Source organism: Narcine bancroftii, chromosome 5, assembly GCF_036971445.1.
Source record: "Narcine bancroftii isolate sNarBan1 chromosome 5, sNarBan1.hap1, whole genome shotgun sequence".
In the NCBI taxonomy this organism is placed as follows: Eukaryota; Metazoa; Chordata; class Chondrichthyes; order Torpediniformes; family Narcinidae; genus Narcine; species Narcine bancroftii.
The window spans coordinates 120,888,060-120,908,082 of NC_091473.1; the positions used below are offsets into that span (position 1 = coordinate 120,888,060).

Below are 20,023 nucleotides of genomic sequence, written 5' to 3' on the forward strand. Positions count from 1 at the left end.
GACTTTTGTCCTTCCTTTAGACCTGTCATTAGCATGGAGGGGGGGTGGGGGTGGGTCCCACTGCATGGGCAACAGACGGATCTCTATATCAACTCTGCCCTGGCTTGCGCCCTGGAGAGGCAACTCCAGCTTCTCTTTATGGCTTCAGACGAGCCACAGATGATGCTGCTCAACAAACCAGTGACTACCAGAGGTGCAGTACCCATGTTCGACCATGACCGACAGAGACCACAATGACAGAATGAATCACATTTCTGCCAATTGTCTGCTGACAAACAGTGTTTCCTTATTGGATGTATCAGTACCCAGGTGTCTGGCTTTAGTTACAGACATTCTTAGTGACTGTAATAATTAGGTTCTTCATTTGTTGTGGAATGAAAATGGTGGTACTGCTGGAGCTGGTGTAGCGGCAGCACTGCCACTGTTATGGACCCATGGAGAGTGAGGAGTGAAGAATCAGCGTTCCCGCGGGGTCCAACCACCCAATCAACTGCTGTCAGCAATTGAATGGCTTTGAATGGCTCATTATAGGAGCCTATGGTAGTTTTATTTATTTAAAATCCCTAGATGATGGCACCTATAATGGGCAGCAGCCAAGAGGGGTTTCAGACTCCAGGGAAGCGGATGACTGGCACAGGGCACCAGAAAATGGAGACCACCCCCGTCTGAGAAGAAGCAGAGGAGACCACCCACGGGATGGTGGCCATGTGACAGACAGTGAGGATGCTGTGAGGCTGAAAGACCCTTGCATGCAGTGGGCTGCTGGCGACGAGGCAAAGAACCCACGGAGGTTGTGGGCTGCTCGAGACTGCTGTTGGGGGGACTCACACCGGACTGCTGGAGACTGGCTCGAAACTGGCTGAAGGGGTAATAGGTATCGGAACCGAGATGGAAGAGGATGCCGAAGGCGCTGAAGAGTTCCTGACCGTGTCAGAGGTCCGGATCTGTGGCTCGGGTTGCATATGGTTTGGACTTGATGGTGTGAGGCTTCAGAACTGCTGAAGTGGTGGTGGTGAATCTACGGACACTCGGTGGGGTAAGGGGGGGTCTCTCTTTTGCTTCTTTTTCTCTGACTGCAAGAGATACTTCAGGCAATTTCTGCCGATGGCGAATCTGTCTGCCTTACAGCAGGCAAAAGTAATTTCATGTAAAATGACACTGTTTTATGACAATGACAAGAAATTGAATTTTGAATATGCTCATTTGCTTTTTAATTGTTAAAAACCAGAAATCAAAATCAATTGGTCTTTGCATTGCCCAGAATCTCTAATTGCAAAGAATGATCAGTAGTGGAGATCTTTAAGCATTCTTAAATGTTTGAGCATCTTACATTTTTAACCACACAGATATTCTGTGAGGAGTCAGAATGATGAATCCTCATTTTATGCATTTTAATCCCGCACCATGTAAAGAGGAGAGAATAATGAGGTTGTAAGTGAGGTGTAACTGCTATGTTTGTGAAGGGCTGCACTTACTACATTTGCTACTTGGGGTTATAGAAGGAGGGGCCTCTCTGAATATAACCAGGGCCCAATGGTGTGTGGACTCCCACAACATTTTAACTATAAATCCCAGTGTTCCTTTGGGTTCAACTGTGCCCTTGAAGCTATTTTCTTGAGATTCTGACTGAAGAGAAAGGTAGGCCCCGGGGAAACAGAAAAAGAACAAAAGTTAAAATCTCACTTGGTTACGGTATTTAGAAAGGAAATGTCGTGAAGCTCATTGAATTGTTGCTCTGGGCTATGCAATCTCATGAACTCCACTTCAACGTTTTAAAATAATCTTTGGACATTAGGGACTTTCAGGAAAACTTGAAAAGGCAAATTAAAAATGGTTAGTTTAAAAGATTTTATATTTATTTAAAGAAAAATAACTGTAAATTAATCAAACACAAACATACTGTGAAATATACAAAAAAAATCAAAAAAGTACATGTAAATGTTTAAATTTTCCCAATCAAATGAACAGATCTGCGTTGGGTGTTGTTCCAGCAATGGCAAGTTTAAAACTGACAGGCCATCTATGAGCAGACAAGGAATTGCAGATGATGAGATGGTGTCAGTTTAACAGTGGTCACTGTCAGACTGAGTCCACCTGCAAATTGGAGGAGCAACACCTCATCTTTCGTCTGGGCACCCTCCAACCGGATGGCATTAATATCGACTTCTCCAGTTTCCGTCAAATGACCCCTCCCCATCTTTGTCACAATGTCATGTATCCTTTCCTGAAGTTCTGTCTCTCTCTTTCTCCCATTTTCCCTCTGTCTCTTTTCACAGAGCCAAAATCATTTCTCACCTTTCCTCATATCATATCCTGTGTTTGTTGGTCTGGACTCCTCCCCCTCCCATTCTTTCCCCTTTCTCTCCTTGTCTTTATTCAGATGCCTACCTACTTTTTGCTTATACCTTGAAGAAGGAGTGAGGACCAAACTTTGGTAAATATATATTTACCTCTATAGTCTTTGTGAGACTGGCTGAGTTCCTCCAACATTTACTGAGTCATTTCATAGAAAATACTGTGTTCTCCTGCTTTTTAATATTACAAATTTAGAAATCATAGAAAATAAAACAGGAAGAATCACATCTTAACATTTATTTTCTAAATATTTATCTTAAAGATCTATTCTGACACCAAGCCGATGAAAATAGGTTACTTTGAAAGCGACGGGTACTGGATCCCCTCCCCAAGCATAAAACGTGCCGTGTTGGAAACTGCGCAGCTACTGAAAGACGCTGGACACACGGTGTGTTTACATACAAAAAATTTGCACAGACTTTTAAATGAAAGGGCAGCAATCATATTAAAATGCCTGCCATCAATGACAAGTGTAAAATTGATAGGCCAGGAAATAGGTTTGTCTCATTGTTCAAAGGCCATGGAGAAATTACTAGAATTCGAGAAAGGCTGAGAAGGGAAAATATTAAGGGGACTAAGACATTGTATTTTAATTATTTTAATTCATGTAAAACTCTTAATTCATCCCCATTACTTCGTCAACCTCTACATCCAAAAAGGAAACTAAAAATAGGTGCCAAAGTATGAAAAATAAATTTTTGTTTTTATTGATGTCATATTTTATGCTGAGTATAAACATTTGCTGTTAAATTATTGAAAACAGTCATTAAGTTAGTAAAATATGAGCACATTAAAATGGTGTAAAGATAAAAATCTTTGACAGTTTTAAATATCTAAATCTCTTTGCAGAGATGTATTATTTTCCATATTTTTTATTCTTGCTTAAGTCTTTCTATAATCTTCAAACTCGGTGGTCATTCTTAACACCTATATCTAATTCATAGCAATAACCTTTACAGGATACAAGTAGCAAACGTAACTGGATTGTTTGGAATCATTAATAAGAACGTTGTATTGGGAAAGGTTGTGGCTGTCATGTGACAGCATTGCCCCCTACCTAGTTGGAGGACACGCCAGCTGCCAGTCAAGGTTTGACTGTGCCCCACCCATTAGTGCACACCTTGCTGTTGTGCACATGTAAATTACCTGGACTGCACTGTCCACCCTACCTGTACTTGTCCTTGGGCCATTGGCTGTTGTAATTAGAATAACCCTCCTGCCACTGATCTATTGTCCCCGGTAAATGATGTGGGCTTGTCCCTCCAGCACTATAAAGGTGCCATGTTTTCTTTGTTCTCTTTCTTTGCCAGCTTGGGACCACCCTGCTTCACTCCAGGCCTAGAAATATGGAAGGGTGCTGGAGAAACTGTTGGTAAGATGTGCACTGTTAAAAGGGTTGGGAGCATTTAATTAGTGTCCCTTATAGCATAGAGTCAGGCCTGCACTGAGTCAAGGGGGGGTGGGGAATCGAGGTGATTTTTCCCTGATCATTGTATGTACCAGTTCATTGTGTGTGTGTGCTTTGCATCAGTTACCATTTTCCCACACTTGTCTTCTGTAAATAGAATCCTTCCTTACATCAAAACTGTTCAGTAGGCCTTTGAGACCTACCAAACTGGTTTCCTCACTCACAACAACGTTATGTCAACGGTCTGCAGTATTCTTCGTTGCATCTACCGCATCCTGGGATGTAGTGAAAGTTATATTGAGTCATTCTAAAAATTGCTTTCTTTATCCAAATAAACTACTTCCAAATGATGTTTACTTATCCAAAAATGAACGGGGTTTGTCGGTTAATTGGTGCAATTGTGGGCAGCACGGGCTCATGGGCAGGAAAGTGCTGTAGACCTAAAGGTAAAACAAAATTTCTCCATGCAGAAGTTCATGGGTTATTTCTAAAGTTTGGTTCAATCATCTTGTATCCTACTGACTCTGAATTTAACTCTGGTTTTAAAAAAATGAAATTAGATAAACATCTTTTTAAACAAAGGAAATCATCCTGCAAACTAGTGAGTTCTCAAGTATATGAGAAAGGTGTTAAAAAAGCAAGCATCCCATGGAGATAAAAGGTTTGGGCTTGAAAGGTTGACCATTCTTTTTCTCCCACTGTTTGACCCCTGAGTTCCTCCAGCAGATTGTATTTAGCTTGAGATTCCAATGCCTGCAATCTCCTGTGTGACTCCATGCATCCCATTTGTTCATGAATGTCGAGTGGTATCATGTCCAAAGAGTGTGTAAAGTAGGAAGAAGCTATTTTATCAATAAGAAATGACTGCAAGAAATACAATCTCCAGTTCGGTCTTGTAGTTGGTGGGGATTTAGTGAAGGCCTATCTGATTTACTGAAAATCTCAGGATTCTATTTATCAGGGATAGACTCTGCAGGATGTTTTCTCAATTAGCAGGAAATATGATTGAGTCTTAAATATAATTAAGTGAATGTTTGGGTAGAAAGATTTTTTTCAACAAGGAAAAACTTGAGAGGCATCAATGCAAATTAGGAAAAACAGTTAAAATACATATTTGAAATTTATTTGTTGCATTGATTTGTCGAATAGATTGCCGTAAAGAGTGATCAAGTTGTATTATCTGTAGGCCTTGTGAGGGGGATATTTACTGTACTTGTAAATCCAAAACCCAACACCCAACCCCAACCAACCAATTTTCCCCTGCAGCCGCTGCAACCGTGTCTGCCTGTCCCGCATCGGACTTGTCAGCCACAAACGAGCCTGCAGCTGACGTGGACTTTTACCCCCTCCATAAATCTTCGTCCGCGAAGCCAAGCCAAAGAAGAAATCATAGCAGATATATGAAGCTACATTATTATTTGTAGTGTCATTGTCCTGATTAAGATCAGAGGAGAATCGACCAGAGACCTTTCATGGCCACCATTTTCTTGTAGTCTGTGTATTTCCTGGCAAGTATCCATCTTATTAATATCTCATGGTCTTTACCTCAAAGTCCTGAATAAACAGATGCAGATTTTACAAGGGCCTATAAAGAGTAGATAGAAAGGATCTATTCCTCTTTGCATAATGGACAAAAAAACCAAGATTAGTGGAGGGCCATGTAGTGTTGAGGAAGCAGGGAGTCTGTAGAGAGACCTGGCCAGGTTGGAAGAATGGGCGAAGAAGTGGCAGAAGGAATAGAGTGTTGGGAAATGCACTTTAGTAGAAGTATAAAGCAGACTATTTTTTAAATGCGGGTAGAATTCAGAAAGTGTAGCTTAAAGGTTAACTTGATGGTTGAGTTGGTAGAATAAAGGCAAATGCAATGCTAGCATTCATTTTGAGATGACTAAAATATAAAAGCAAATATATAATACTGAGGCTTTAAAAGGCTTAGGTCAGACCACATTTGGAGCAGTTTTGGGACTCCTATCTAAGAAAGGATGTGTTGGTGTGAAAGAGAGCTGAGAAGAGGTCGACAAAAATGATCCCTGAAAATGAGAGGGTTAAAGGTTCCATTATTGTCACATAATACTAAATTTTGTCTACCATAAGGCAGACAGAGAGTCTCCACTTTGTCCAGTGTCACTCACAGAAAACCTACAGCACCTGCTGTCCCTAGGCGGTCTCCCCTCCAAATACTGTGCCTGCTTAGCTTCCGAGATCAGACAATCCCAGGCACATTCAGGCTATTAGGTGTATGATGATATTTGATGTCTCTGGACTTGCACTCGCTAGAGTTTAAAAATGAGTGGGACCTCACTGAAACATATTGAATATTGAAAAGGCTGGAGAGATGTTTCCAGTCATAGGAGAGTCTAGGACCAGAGGGCAGAGCTTCAGAATGAAAGGATATGCCTTTAAAACAGAGGTGAGGAGAAGTTTCTTCTGAGGATGTGGAATTCATTGGCAAAAATGGTGTGGAGGGAAAGTCATTCAGTGTATTTAAAGCAGAGTTTCACAGGTCTTTGATTAGTATTGGAGGTTATGAGGAGAAGGCAGGAGAATTTGGTTGAAAGGAAAAATACATCAGCCATGATTTGAATGGCAGGTCAGACTTGATTGGCTGAATGGCCTCATTCTCCTCCTAGGTCTTGTGGTCTTCTGCATCATAAATGTCTTATGATTTCATGATTTATGTCACAGTGACAAAAAGCTCCGTGTGGAGCCCACGTTGAGTACAAGATTTTTGTCAAGTACAATTGTCTTCAGAGATATTTGTATGTTAACCCCCTTCAAAAGGTTTTAAAGTGAATGGAATTACTTACAACCTAAACCAACAAATGAAGCATTAGTCCAAGTAATACAAAGTGGATTTTATGCCCTTCACAACTTCCCACCCCCTCCTCCAAGTTTCCGCACCTACACCGAACAGCGTATCCTATTTAATTAACCATATTTTTGTGGCTTCACTTTCTAACTGCCAATTTCTCACTGATTCACTGTCTCCTTGGAAAGAAATGTATAAATTTTAGGATACAAGTTTCAGGACCTTGAGCAGAGGTTTTTCTGTAAGAACATAATAGGTGGCACGGTTAGCTTAACGGTTAACGGTTAAGTGACCGGGTTTGAATGTGGCACTGTCTGCAAGGAGTTTGTATGTACTCCCCATCATTGCGTGGGTTTCCTCCGGATGCTTCGGTTTCCTCCAACCCTTTGAAACGTACCGGGAGTGTAGGCCAATGGGGTGTAATTGGGCGACATGTGGTCGTGGGCTGAAAGAGCCTGTTACCGTGCTGTATGTTTAAAATTTAATCATGGGGTAAGCGTTCCTTTTTATATATTGCTTAGTGAGCTTATTGTTTATTTTCAACGCACAAAACCATTGACTTTTATTTTCTCCCACTTTTCAGCTGATATCATTCACACCACCAAAAATGTTCTATGCTATGAATGAAGTAATATTTCAGGGACTTCTTGCAGACCATGGTGCTTCATTCCTGGAAAGCCTGTAGGTAACCCCCAATAAACCTGAATTTGCAATACTGAAAATATGAAATCATTAACTTTTGTTATAAATTTTATGTAAATGAATTACTTTGGGGAACAAGTGGAGTGAATTAGTCATGTTAATGGAAAAGAATTATAAAATAATGTGGTAGTTTCATCTCCAGAAATATATCAGCACTTGGGTTTCTTAATAATTGGTACATCTTTAATATACTTTCTGATTTTCTGTTCCTTTATTTCTTAAACTCAATTCCATCTATGCAGAAATAGAAAATGCTGGAAATACTTAGAAGGTCAAACCACAAATGAGGGAAGAGAAAAAGAGCCAACATTTTCTAGGGCAGCACAGTTAGCGTAGCGATTAGCGCCACGATGTTATAGTGCCAGTAACTCGGGTTCAAATCCCACGCTGTCTGTAAGGAGTTTGTGTGTTCTCCCCACGTCTGTGTAGGTTTCCTCTGGGTTTTTCAGTTTCCTCCGACCATTCAAAATGTATGGGGTTGTACGGTAATTGGAAGCACAGGCTTGTGGGCCAGAAGGGCCTGTTATCTGGCCATATGTCTAAATTTCAAATTTAAAAAAAATTGCATTTAAAATTTTAAAATATTTAAAATTTCAAGTCAGTCCTTTGTCAGAACTGAAAAGGAGATACAAGAAACATGTAGAACTTAAGGGAGAGTGGGAGTGGTTGTGTTCTCTGATTGGGTAAAACCAGAGGGTCTTAGGGAAAAGTAGGAAACAAAATGTCATTGTCATCAAGTGAATGGAAGCAATTGGAGAGTGAGAACAGAGACATGAGATGTGAAGCCAAACACAACCTGTTGGAGGAACTCAGGGGGTCAAGCAGCATCAACATCAACGGCAGAAAAGAAAGGATTGACGATTTGAGCTGAAACATTTATCAGGACTGCGGAAAGTTAGAACAGAAGCACTTTAAAGAGGGCAAGGTGGGAGGAGTGAGGCAGTGGCCCCACATGGGATTGACGAAACAAGCAGGGCTGAGATATGATGGACAGAGGCAATGGACTGGCAGCAGTGGCGTAGATAGGAGGGGGAGTGACTGCTCCCCTGAGTACATTTTTCAAAAGTGGAACCTTTTTGCCTTGTCACCAATGATCAGTACGTGTATGATCTCAAGCCCACTTGTCCACGGCAGGTCTGTCAGTGACTGTGTCTAGAATGCGGTGGTCCTTCTGCTTGATCCTGTGATGGGTCCATATTATTGGGCAGGGAGGCCAAACCATACTGCGCACGCCGCTCACCAAGCCTCCTCCTCTGGTCGCTCTCCTACAGCTTTCCTCAATCACCTGCCGACGGTGCCTGCTGGATGCAGCAGGCTGCTCGGGGCCACTCGGCTCTGTGCTGTGCCGCAGATCCATGGTCTGGGACTGCTCCCTTGAGTTAATGGCGATTCCTGACCACACCAACTCCAGGATGGTCTCGAACAGCAGGCTTGGTGCCGGTTTCAAAGCACATGGTCTCGGCGGTGGGCACATCCTACTCCACTAGCATCCGGTAACGAACTAGCTGTTTGTACAGGTGGATGGTATCTTCCCTCCTCACTTACTTCTGTGGTCAGGGGTGCACCTCAGCCTCCGTCAGCAGTCACTCATCGGTCAGGTTGGATTTATTGCCGGCCACAGTAAAGATGCAGTTGGGCTGCGCCGAGTCGGTCAGCATCAGGTAGCGGACCTCCAGCTACTGGAGGCTCTGCCAGCTTGTCATGTCATAGGTCAGGATGGAAGTACATGGAGCCGAGTCAGTGGAACTGCTCCCAGCCTGGCGAAAGAAACCAGTGTTAGTCCCGCTGTCCCGGCCCAGTCATCCCATCTGGCGGGGTTTGGAGCGCAAGTAAGCTGAGGGAGTCCGGCAAGATCCCAGAGGGTGGGAGATGGGGAGGGACTAGGGAGAAGGATGAGAGGAGGGGGGATGGAGAGGAGGTTTTAAAGTAGTGGGATAAGGGGTAGAGGAGGAGAGAGCAAATGGGCAGAGGGAGGGGATAGAGGAGAAAAAGAGGAGGGGTGGAAAAGGTGAATGATCAGTGAGGGGGCAGAGGGAAGGGAGACGGAGGGAAATGGGTTGTAGGCAGGAGGGGAAGGAGAGGAAGGCTGGTGAATTGGGCAGCGAAGACGTGGAGAGAGGATATGAAAAAGGGAAGAGAGAAAGGGCTGGAGGGAGAGAATGGAGGGTGGATGAGTTGGGGTGGGAGGAGAGGGGGACTTTAGGCTGGAGCGAGGGGGAGGAGGGGTTAAGAGTCCCACTGGTCCCCTGAGCTTTGCTATAATGAAGCCTAGATGAAAGAGGCTATTGTAGTTGCTTTGTTAAATGCAAAATAAAAATGTATAATGGATTTTCCAATGGGGGCAGCCACTGCAGGCTGGAACAGCCACACCGGGCTGTTCCGGCTTTTGGGCCGCTCTCTGTGGCACAGAATGCAGCAGAGCAATGGCCATCTTCCCTACCCATAATCCTTCACGCAGCTGGAACTGTTCTGGGATCCACAGACGGCACCAGTCGCTCACCTCCATCGGGTCCTGAGGGCGCTACGAGGCGCCTCTGGATATGAAGCAGATGCTTTTAGGGCTGCTGTCCGAAAGACAAGTGTGAGTGCTTTAAAAACGGATCTTTTGCTTAAAGTGTTGTCAGCTGACTGAGAAAATAAGTAAGACAAGGTCCTGATTCATGATCTATGAGGATTTGTAACCAAAAGATGCAAGTCATAAAGGAATGTGACTTGACAAGAAGAATTTGGTTTTTCAATGTAATTCTTGTCTTTCACTAAGAATTCTTAGTTTCATTTCTCTGACAAAGAATTTTGTTAGTTTTAAGAGTTAGGTGTAGGTTAGGAAAGAAGTGCAGGCTCTTTGATTATATGTGTGAATACTGAGCAAGTACTATAAATATAAGTTAAATCACTAAAAGTTGTTTACATTTTCTAGTCAAGGTGACATTATCGACCCTCATTTAAGAACTCAGGTATCTACATATGCTATGCCTGGAGTAATGAAAAAGCTCCTATGTTTTTTTCTGAAGCCTTTCGTAAGTATTCAAATTCCCTCATGAGTGGTTTGGGATGGGGAGATGGGAAGCTGTTGTGACAGAAACTTGTACATAATCCCTATATTGGCCAGCAGGCGCTGGATCTCCACTGGACCTCTGCTAAGATTGTAAAATGGGAAGTGAATTATTTTCTTAGGCATCTGAATTATCCTCACAAGAAGCTCATTAACCTTTCATTTCCCAACCTGCCGCCACTGGGGATACCTTGGCAAACTTCTACAGATGTGTCGTGGAAAGTATGCTGATTGGCTGCATCACGTGAGCAGAAAGCCCTTAAAAAGTTAGTGGGCGCAGTCTAGTTACAGTACATCAATGGCAAAATTATCCCCACCCACGAGAACATTTACCTGGAATGCTACCATTGCAGAGCAGCAGCATTCATCAAGGATCCATCCACACCACCATGACACACTCTGTTCTTGCTGTGGCCATCAGGAAAGAAGTATAGGTGACACAGGACTCGTACCTCCAGGTTCAGAAATAGTTGCTACCTCTCTACCATCAGACCGCACAACAACAAATTTCAATCAGAGACTCATTTAAGGACTATTGATTTGCTTATTATTTATCATTGAATATTTATTTTTCTGTATTTGCACAGTCAATTGTCCCTATTTCTTTCTTTTTTATACATTTCTTTCTTCTTGAGTATAGTTTACAGTTACAGATAATTAGGAATTCTGCCCAGCCCCACAGGAAAAAAGAATCTCAAGAGTTGTAGGTGATGCCATGCATGTACTCTGGCAATAAATGCGAACTCTGAACTTTGTTAAACCATCAGGACACGAGGTTGCTCAAAGGTTAGTGTTAGGGTTATTTATTGCTGTTGTACATAAATGATGCTGAACCAAGCCATGAAAGACCCCAACAATGAAGACGCTGTTTACATCCGGTACCGCACGGATGGCAGTCTCTTCAATCTGAGGCGCCTGCAAGCTCACACCAAGACACAAGAGAAACTTGTCCGTGAACTACTCTTTGCAGATGATGCCGCTTTAGTTGCCCATTCAGAGCCAGCTCTTCAGCGCTTGACGTCCTGCTTTGCGGAAACTGCCAAAATGTTTGGCCTGGAAGTCAGCCTGAAGAAAACTGAGGTCCTCCATCAGCCAGCTCCCCACCATGACTACCAGCCCCCCCACATCTCCATCGGGCACACAAAACTCAAAACGGTCAACCAGTTTACCTATCTCGGCTGCACCATTTCATCAGATGCAAGGATCGACAATGAGATAGACAACAGACTCGCCAAGGCAAATAGCGCCTTTGGAAGACTACACAAAAGAGTCTGGAAAAACAACCAACTGAAAAACCTCACAAAGATAAGCGTATACAGAGCCGTTGTCATACCCACACTCCTGTTCGGCTCCGAATCATGGGTCCTCTACCGGCACCACCTACGGCTCCTAGAACGCTTCCACCAGCGTTGTCTCCGCTCCATCCTCAACATCCATTGGAGCGCTCACACCCCTAACGTCGAGGTACTCGAGATGGCAGAGGTCGACAGCATCGAGTCCACGCTGCTGAAGATCCAGCTGCGCTGGATGGGTCACGTCTCCAGAATGGAGGACCATCGCCTTCCCAAGATCGTATTATATGGCGAGCTCTCCACTGGCCACCGTGACAGAGGTGCACCAAAGAAAAGGTACAAGGACTGCCTAAAGAAATCTCTTGGTGCCTGCCACATTGACCACCGCCAGTGGGCTGATAACGCCTCAAACCGTGCATCTTGGCGCCTCACAGTTTGGCGGGCAGTAGCCTCCTTTGAAGAAGACCGCAGAGCCCACCTCACTGACAAAAGGCAAAGGAGGAAAAACCCAACACCCAACCCCAACCAACCAATTTTCCCTTGCAACCGCTGCAATCGTGTCTGCCTGTCCCGCATCGGACTGGTCAGCCACAAACGAGCCTGCAGCTGACGTGGACTTTTTACCCCCTCCATAAATCTTCGTCCGCGAAGCCAAGCCAAAGAAAAAAAAACATAAATGAAGTGATTGTAAACAGTTTGTTATTGGTGTTGATATTTGTTGTGAATGCATGGCCCACTTGAAGGGGGAGCAACAGATGATGATGGCAAGGGTTGCTTCCTTGATGATCTGCTGCCCAGGAATTACAACAGTTCTACATTGTACAGTTATTTAGTGCTGTTCTTATGTTACTGTTCCTTCATGTCCTGCTTCACTTTTTGTTGTCTTGGCAGGAGTTAGGATTCAGGCCTTTGTTGTGGAAAGTATAGCAAAATATGAAAAAAAAATCCACTTAAAATGGCAAACTTGTCAGACAGCAGAAATATTGCTTGAATACCCTGAAGGTCTGCCCTGTGATATTTCTGTTGACAGAATGATATTTGCTGGATTACCTGGTTGATTGTTATCTCTGTCACCCAATAGGCAATTTGACTGCCTGTTTGGAATCAATGTGGTGCAGGATATATGACTCGTGAACGCTGCCTGACTATAACTAACCAGCTAGAAATCTTCTCTCCTTACCTAGGTAGTGTCTAGCATTCTGACAAAATCTGCATATCTAAAGAGAACAAAGAAAAAAATGTCCAATTTCCTCTGATTTTTGTTTGGATCGTGGCTTAATTAGTATATTGAGTCGTGTAGATTATAAAATTGCTGTCTAGTTATCATGGTAATGCCTCCCTGAGTTGTAGAAATCTAACTTTGCACTAATTTTCCCATAACTTTTTAAAGAATTTTCCAAAATAGTAATAATAAGATAATAAAATGTTTTGAGGTATTCATTAACAGATTTCAGATTTATTGTCAGAGTACATATATGACATTACGTACAACGTGAGATTCTTTATTCTGCGGGCCAGGCAGAATTGCCACTTATTGGTAGCGCAAAAATAAACGGTACACTGCGTATAGATGTAAACAAATGAAGAAATGTAAATGGTAAACATGTACCATTAGTTTGATTATGGATAGAGTTGGAGTGAACATACAAGATGTAGAATGAAATGAAAGAATAATACCAAATATATGCAGAGTGATATGATAATGGATAGCTAAAGAAAATGGATGTTTCTAACCCATGGTAAAATTGGTTCGTAGGTTGTGTAATCATGGGACTGCCAGAATTATTATTTCCATTATCAATCATAATTCTAATCTAATTAATTATTAATATCGTGGTTAATGTCTTGCATGTGGCAAACTTCGCCACTCCATTATCAAACCAGCATCCGTAGTTGTGGACTCCTGCAGGATCAGGAGTTCTGTGGCCGGGGTGGGGAGGGGACTCAAAGAACTCAGGGAGGTGCATGACTTCAGAGGTCTGATGAGTGTGATAATGCGTCAACTTTAATTATTTAAACTGCTGTGAAGGTTCCATTAACAGTTTTGTGGGTTCAGCTCACAAACAACTTCTGTTGTGCTTTATTCAATGCACCTCTCACTACATATAACTATATTTCTCTCTTTATCTTTAGGTGTTATCAATGACGCCGTCCATTTAAAGATTTTCAGTGGAACCCCACGGCTTACACGGAGCTCTCCATAATGTTTGGGACAAAGACATTTTTTTTCCTCCTTTATTTGCCCCTGTGCTCCACAGATTTAAACTTGTAATCAAACAATTCACATGAGATTGAAGTGCACATTCCTGATTTTATTCAAGGTTATTTGTATACATTTTGGCTTGACCATGTTGAAATTTTAACTCTTTTGATGTACAGTTCCCCCACGTCAGAGCACCATAATGTTTTTGGACATTGGGTTTCACAGATATTTGTGAGTACTCAGGTACGTTTAATTGCTTCATTGGTGTAGGTATAAGAGAGTTAGGCTTGCTTGGAAGCTTTTGATTACTTTTGGAGTCTGTATTTGGCATTTTGTCAACATAAGGATCAGAATTTATTTTAGACATACATCACGGTAATAAGCCCCATCGGCGTACAAGACCGTGCTGTCCAATTGACCCACAATCTCTGGTACCCTTTGAAGGGTGAGAGGAAACTGGAGCCCTGTGGGAAAACCCACGCAGACACGAGGAGAACATGCAAACTCCATACAGACAGTGTGGGGTTTGAACTCTGATCCCAATCACTGGTGCTGTAACAGCATTCTACACTAAGTCCAAAAATCTATTATCTAGCTGAAAAACAAGAATAATACAGTAAGAGACATCACAGGATTACCAAAATCACCTATTTGGAACATCATTAAGAAGAAAAGCATACCGGTAAGCTCAGTAATTGCAAAAGGACTGATGACTGAAGAAATCCATCATAATGAAAAAAAATCTCCAAACACCTGTCTGACAGATTAGAAGCACTCTTCAGGAGGCAGGATCAGTCACCCAATCTAAATCCCATTGAGCATGACTTCCAACTGCTGAAGAGAATGTGCACTTTAATCCATGTGAATTGATTGATTACACATTTAAAACAATGGAGGACACAGGAAATAAAGGAGAAAAGAATCTTTGGCCCAAACATTATGGGTGGTACACTGTAAAGCTTGCTGAAAGAGTGCAATTTAAGAACCAGTATCACATTTGCATAGTTCTGGTCTAATTTCTGGTCCTTCACAGTAGAACATAAAGCTTTCCCAAAAATGCACAGCATTTTGAGCCAGATTATACTTCCAGGTTATACGGTCTGATCAAATATAATTTTGGTGAAGTAAGGGCAGTTACTTAATTTGATTTTCTTTTTATCTAGAGTCCCAGAGTTGTTGCTGGCATTAAGGCAACAGGGGGAATAGGGTGAGTATCAGCTAAGAAAAGATATGCAAGCTCTAGAAGAGATTTTGATTGACTTTCTTTTGGTAGTTAAAATTGATTTTTCAAAGATTTGAAAAGGCTTGAATATCAGGATTAAGTTGTAAATTTGGACAAGTGGTCCTATTTTTAAAATGCTTTTTTTTTTGGAATATTTTATTTTGAGAATTTTCAATACCATGCAGTCAAAATGAAGAATAATCAAAAAAAACCATCAATATCAATAATATTAACAAAATGATACAAATATCGATCCACAAGTCATTATTAAAGAATGTGAGAAAAAAGAAACATGTGCTTAAATTATTATAAAGAAAGAAAAATTACAATAAAACTACAAAACTGCAAATTCAATGTCCATGTTGAACCAAAGGGAGCAAAAGATAATAGAGAGAAAAGGGAACAACCTAAGAGGTTGTTTCTCCCCCCCCCCCACCCCCGAGAAAAAATAAGTCAGAAAAGAGAAAGAATAAGAAAAAGAAAAGATTGGCTTCACCTAGGATAAACCCCACTCCCATCATGGGACTGGGGGGAAGAGACAGGAGGGGAAATTGTTAAAAATTTACCCTGATCTACTTTAGGTACGAATTCCATATTCTTAAAAATACATCATACCTGTTTCTGAGGTTATAGGTGATCTTCTCCAATTATCCATTTCTATCTTCCAGTGGGCTAAACCTAGTTGGGAATCAGATTTCCAAGTAACTGCTATGCATTTCCTGACCACTGCTAAAGCAAGCTTAATGAATGTTAATTGATATTTTGACAGCCTCATTTTAGGTCTTGCGTCTTCTAAATTCCCACATAAAAATAATTCAGGTACCTGAGGGTATCAAAATCCAGTAATTTTTTTTCCAGATTACCCAAATCTTCCCAGAAGGGTCCCACTTTAGGGCATGACCAGGTTGAATGTAAGGAAGGACCTATTTTAAAAATGTTAAAAGAAAATAATTAGCCACAGATATCTTGTATTGTGACAGAAATGGAATAATGTTAACAATTCCTCCTTACTTCTTTAGAGGCTCCGATAGCTTAGTGGTTAGAGTGCAGGGGTTGTGAGTTTGTTCCTCGCTGTGACTTCATTTCTGTGAGGGGTGCTGGACCAAGTGGCAACTCTCTGTCTTCCTTATGGTAGATAAGGTTAAATAATTTCATGTATGTTACTTTCTAAATGTAGTATTACATGAGAATTTCATTATGTTAGATCCTAAATGTAGTATCATGTGACAATAATGGAACCTTTACCTTTAATCTCTTCATAAATCATTGAAAGATGTACTGTTCCAATTCAGTCCATTTGGGCTTCTTCCTCCCCCCCCCCCCCCCCCCCCCCCCCCACTGCATCCCTACACCCCTCCACCATTATTTGGTGGTCACATCTACAGTCTTTCAATTCCAAGTCGTGGAGTTCATTCACTAAGCTTGTCTATCTTCTTCCTTTGTTCTGACACTCCTTATAACCTGTGCCTTTCACTTCTTCTCAATGTCTTCTTCTTTGGCTTTGCATTTATTTTGTTACATTCTTATGTAAATTTTGGAAACATTGCTGCCTCAAAGATGCATAAAAATGCAAGTTATCATTATTGCATTTGACATGCCAAATCATTAATGCAAGCATTAATACTGTAGATGTGAAACTACAAAGAGGATGCTGGACATGGTTAGGATGAGAAGCAGGACCTGTGGTGAAGTGCATGGTTAACATTCTTGGTGGGTCATTTTTCATGAGAATGCGTTTCTATAAAATTTAACAATCTGAACCATAGAACAGTACTGCACAAAACAGACCATTCATCCCTTCTAGTCCGTGCTGAAATATTCCATTAGTCCCATTGACCTGCACCAGTATATAACCCTCCAGATCTTCCCATTCATGTATCTATCCAATTTGTTCTTAAAACTTAAGAGTGAGCCAGCATTTACCACGTCAGATGGCAGCTCAACCCACACTCCCACCACTCTCTGAGTGAAGAGGCTCCCCCCCCTAATTTTTCCCCTAAACCTTTTCCCTTTCACCCTAAAGCCATGTCTTCTCATATTTATCTCTCCTAATCTAAGTGGAAAGAGCCTACTCGCATTTACTCCATCTATACCCCTCATAATTTTGTAAACCTCTATCAAATCTCCCCTCATTCTTCTCCAAGGAAATAAAGTCCTAACCTGTTTAATCTTTTTCTATAATTCAACTCCTGTAGTCCTTGCAATATCCTAGTAAACCTTCTCTATGTTCTTTCAATCTTACTGATATCCTTCCTGTAGTTAGGCAACCAGAACTGCACACAATACTCCAAATTTGGCCTCACCTATGTCTTATACAAACTCAGCATAACATCCCAACTCCTATACTCAATACTTTCATTTATGAAGGCCAAGATGGCAAAGGCTTTCTTTACAACCCTGTCTACCTGTGACACTACTTTCAGGGAATTATGTATCTGTATTCCCAGGTCCCTTTGCTCCTCCACACTCATCAGTACCCTACCATTTACTGTTTATGACCTATCTTCCTTTGTCTTTCCGAAATGCCATCTGTCATATTCCGGCCCATTTTTCCAATTGGTCCAGATCCCTCTGCAAGCTTTGAAGGCCTTCCTCGCTGTCCACAACACCTCCAATCTTAATGTCATCAGCAAACTTGTTAATCCAATTTACAATATTATCATCCAGATCATTGATATAGACAACAAACAACAATGGCCCCAGCACCGATCCCTGAGGCACACCACTAGTCACAGGCCTCCAGTCTAGAAGCAATCATCCTCTACCTCTCTCTAATTTCTCCCATACAACCAATTTCAAATCCAATTTACAATCTCTCCATGGATACCTAGTGTCTGAACCTTCTGAACTAACCTCTCAGGTGGGACCTTGTCAAAGGCCTTACTAAAGTCCATGAAGACAATCCACAGTCTTTCCTTCATCTACTATCTTGGTAACCTCTTTGAAAAACTTAAGATTCATTAAATGCGACCCACCACGCACAAAGCCATGCTGATTATCCTTAATCAGACCTTGACTGTCCAAATACTTGTCTATCTGATCTCCTTGCATTGAAATAGATACACCTGAGGTACAGTTATGTTCAACTCATTTACTTCTTAATATCATCTTTTTCCTCCTCCACTCCACTCTGCTCTGCCACTCTGGTTCCCCTCCCCCTGGAAATCTAGTTTCAACCACTGGAGCAGCACTAGCAAACATGCCAGCAAGGATATTAGTTCCCTTCCAGTTCAGATGCAAACTGTCCCATTGGAACATGTTCCACCTTTCCTGGAAGAGAGCCCAGTGATCAAGAAACCTGAAGCCCTCCCTCCTGCACCATGTCTTCAGCCATGTGTTAAGCTGCATTATCCTCCTATTACGAACCTCATCAGCTCATGGCATGAATAGCAATCCTGAGATCACTACCATGGAGGTCCTGTCTTTCAACTGAGCGCCTAACTCCCTGAACTCTCCTTGCAGGACCTCCCCACTCTTCCTATCCACATCATTGGACCCTACATGGACCACGACATCTGGCTGCTCACCCTCCTTCCTGAGAATGCCTTGAATTTGATCTGAGATCCTCCACAGAACCTCTTATCTGTCCCCCTAACTATGAAATCCCCTATCACTACAGCTCACCTCTTCTCCTCCCTTTCCTTCTGAGCCACAGGACCAGACTCCATGCCAGAGACCTGATCTCTGTGGCTTATGCCCTAGTAGATCAGTATCCAAATTGGAGGGAATTCAATTTGTTATTTTTTTCTCTTCACTAATGTTATTTGATGATTGAGCTGTTTTTAGCATTTTTTATTTTAACTACAACTTAGGGGTGGACTTCTGGTCATAGGGAAGCCAAAACACATATTTACTGAGGTGATATAAAATAGGTTAAATAAAAACAGAAAATGCTGGAAATACTCAGCAGGCTAAGGTTGCATCTGATGAAGGGTCTATGTCCTCAAATGTTAACATTGTTTTTCTACCCACAGTTGTGGGTGACTAGATGGGTATTTCCAGATTTTCTGTTTTTATTTTAGATTTCCAGCTGAATTTTAGAAAATTTTCATTCACTAAAGTGACCTCGTGCTCAACGCGCTACTTAGTGAATCTGTTTGTTCTAGTGGGTTGGAACACTGAAGGACAACGTAAAAACAGAATACCATAAATGTTTGGTATTATACCCAAAGAAAAATTGTAAATATGTAAAAGAATACTCAATAGATGAGTCACAGAGAATGGATTAACATATCAGAATGTTGACTCTTGAAGGATAGACATTTCTGAGCTACAGACAAGATTTCTTTAGTCCAAGGAATGACTCATCCACCCTTTCTCCAAAATGAGTATTGTGTTCACGTCATTATAGGAAGGATGTGGAAGCTGTGGAGAGGGTGCAGAGGAGATTTACCAGGATGTTATCAGGATTGGAAAATAAGGCTCATGACACAAGGCTAGCACAGTTAGGACTTCTCACTTTAGAGCAAAGAAGGATGAGAGGTGATTTAATAGAGGTCTACAAGACTCTGAGAGGCATAGATAAGGCAGACAGCCAGCACCTTTTTTATATAGAGTTGGGGATGCCTTGCCAGGGGTGGTGGTGGAGGCTGAAACATTAGGGGCATTTAAGAGACTCTTGGATGAAAGAAAAATTGGGGTTTACAAGGTGGGAAGGGATTAGTTTTTTTTGGAAGGAATATATAGGTCGGCACAACATTGAGGGCCGAAGTGCCTGTACTGAGGTGTAATGTTCTTTGTTCTATATAATCAAATGAAGATTTTTTAAAAGATGAAATTTCATGAAGTTTCACTAGAAATTAGTTTACATAGCTGTTTGGATATTAGTAACACTCGGGACAGGGGGAAGCTCAAGTCACAGGAGTCCAAGGTATTCCTGTTTGGAAGGGAGAAGCATTCCTAATCCAAATATCTAAATATTTGAGCCCATGCTTCAGATTAGCTAGAAGATTAGCATGTGGATCTAGGTTTCATGGTTCT

At 41.8% G+C, this 20,023-nt stretch overlaps 1 protein-coding gene across 4 annotated transcripts in view; it reads left to right on the top strand.

Annotated features, from left to right (window-relative positions):
- Window positions 1-20,023, top strand: part of LOC138763929 (vitamin D3 hydroxylase-associated protein-like) — an 81,524-nt gene that overhangs the window by 50,304 nt on the left and 11,197 nt on the right. The window contains exons 9-12 of one of the 4 annotated variants that reach the window (XM_069938931.1): window positions 2,618-2,743; window positions 7,156-7,253; window positions 10,192-10,291; window positions 14,985-15,028. In XM_069938931.1, coding sequence (XP_069795032.1) covers window positions 2,618-2,743; window positions 7,156-7,253; window positions 10,192-10,291; window positions 14,985-15,028 — 368 coding nt within the window. The remainder of the gene's footprint in view (window positions 1-2,617; window positions 2,744-7,155; window positions 7,254-10,191; window positions 10,292-14,984; window positions 15,029-20,023) is intronic. The other 3 variants (XM_069938932.1, XM_069938933.1, XM_069938934.1) reach the window with 3 other exon arrangements.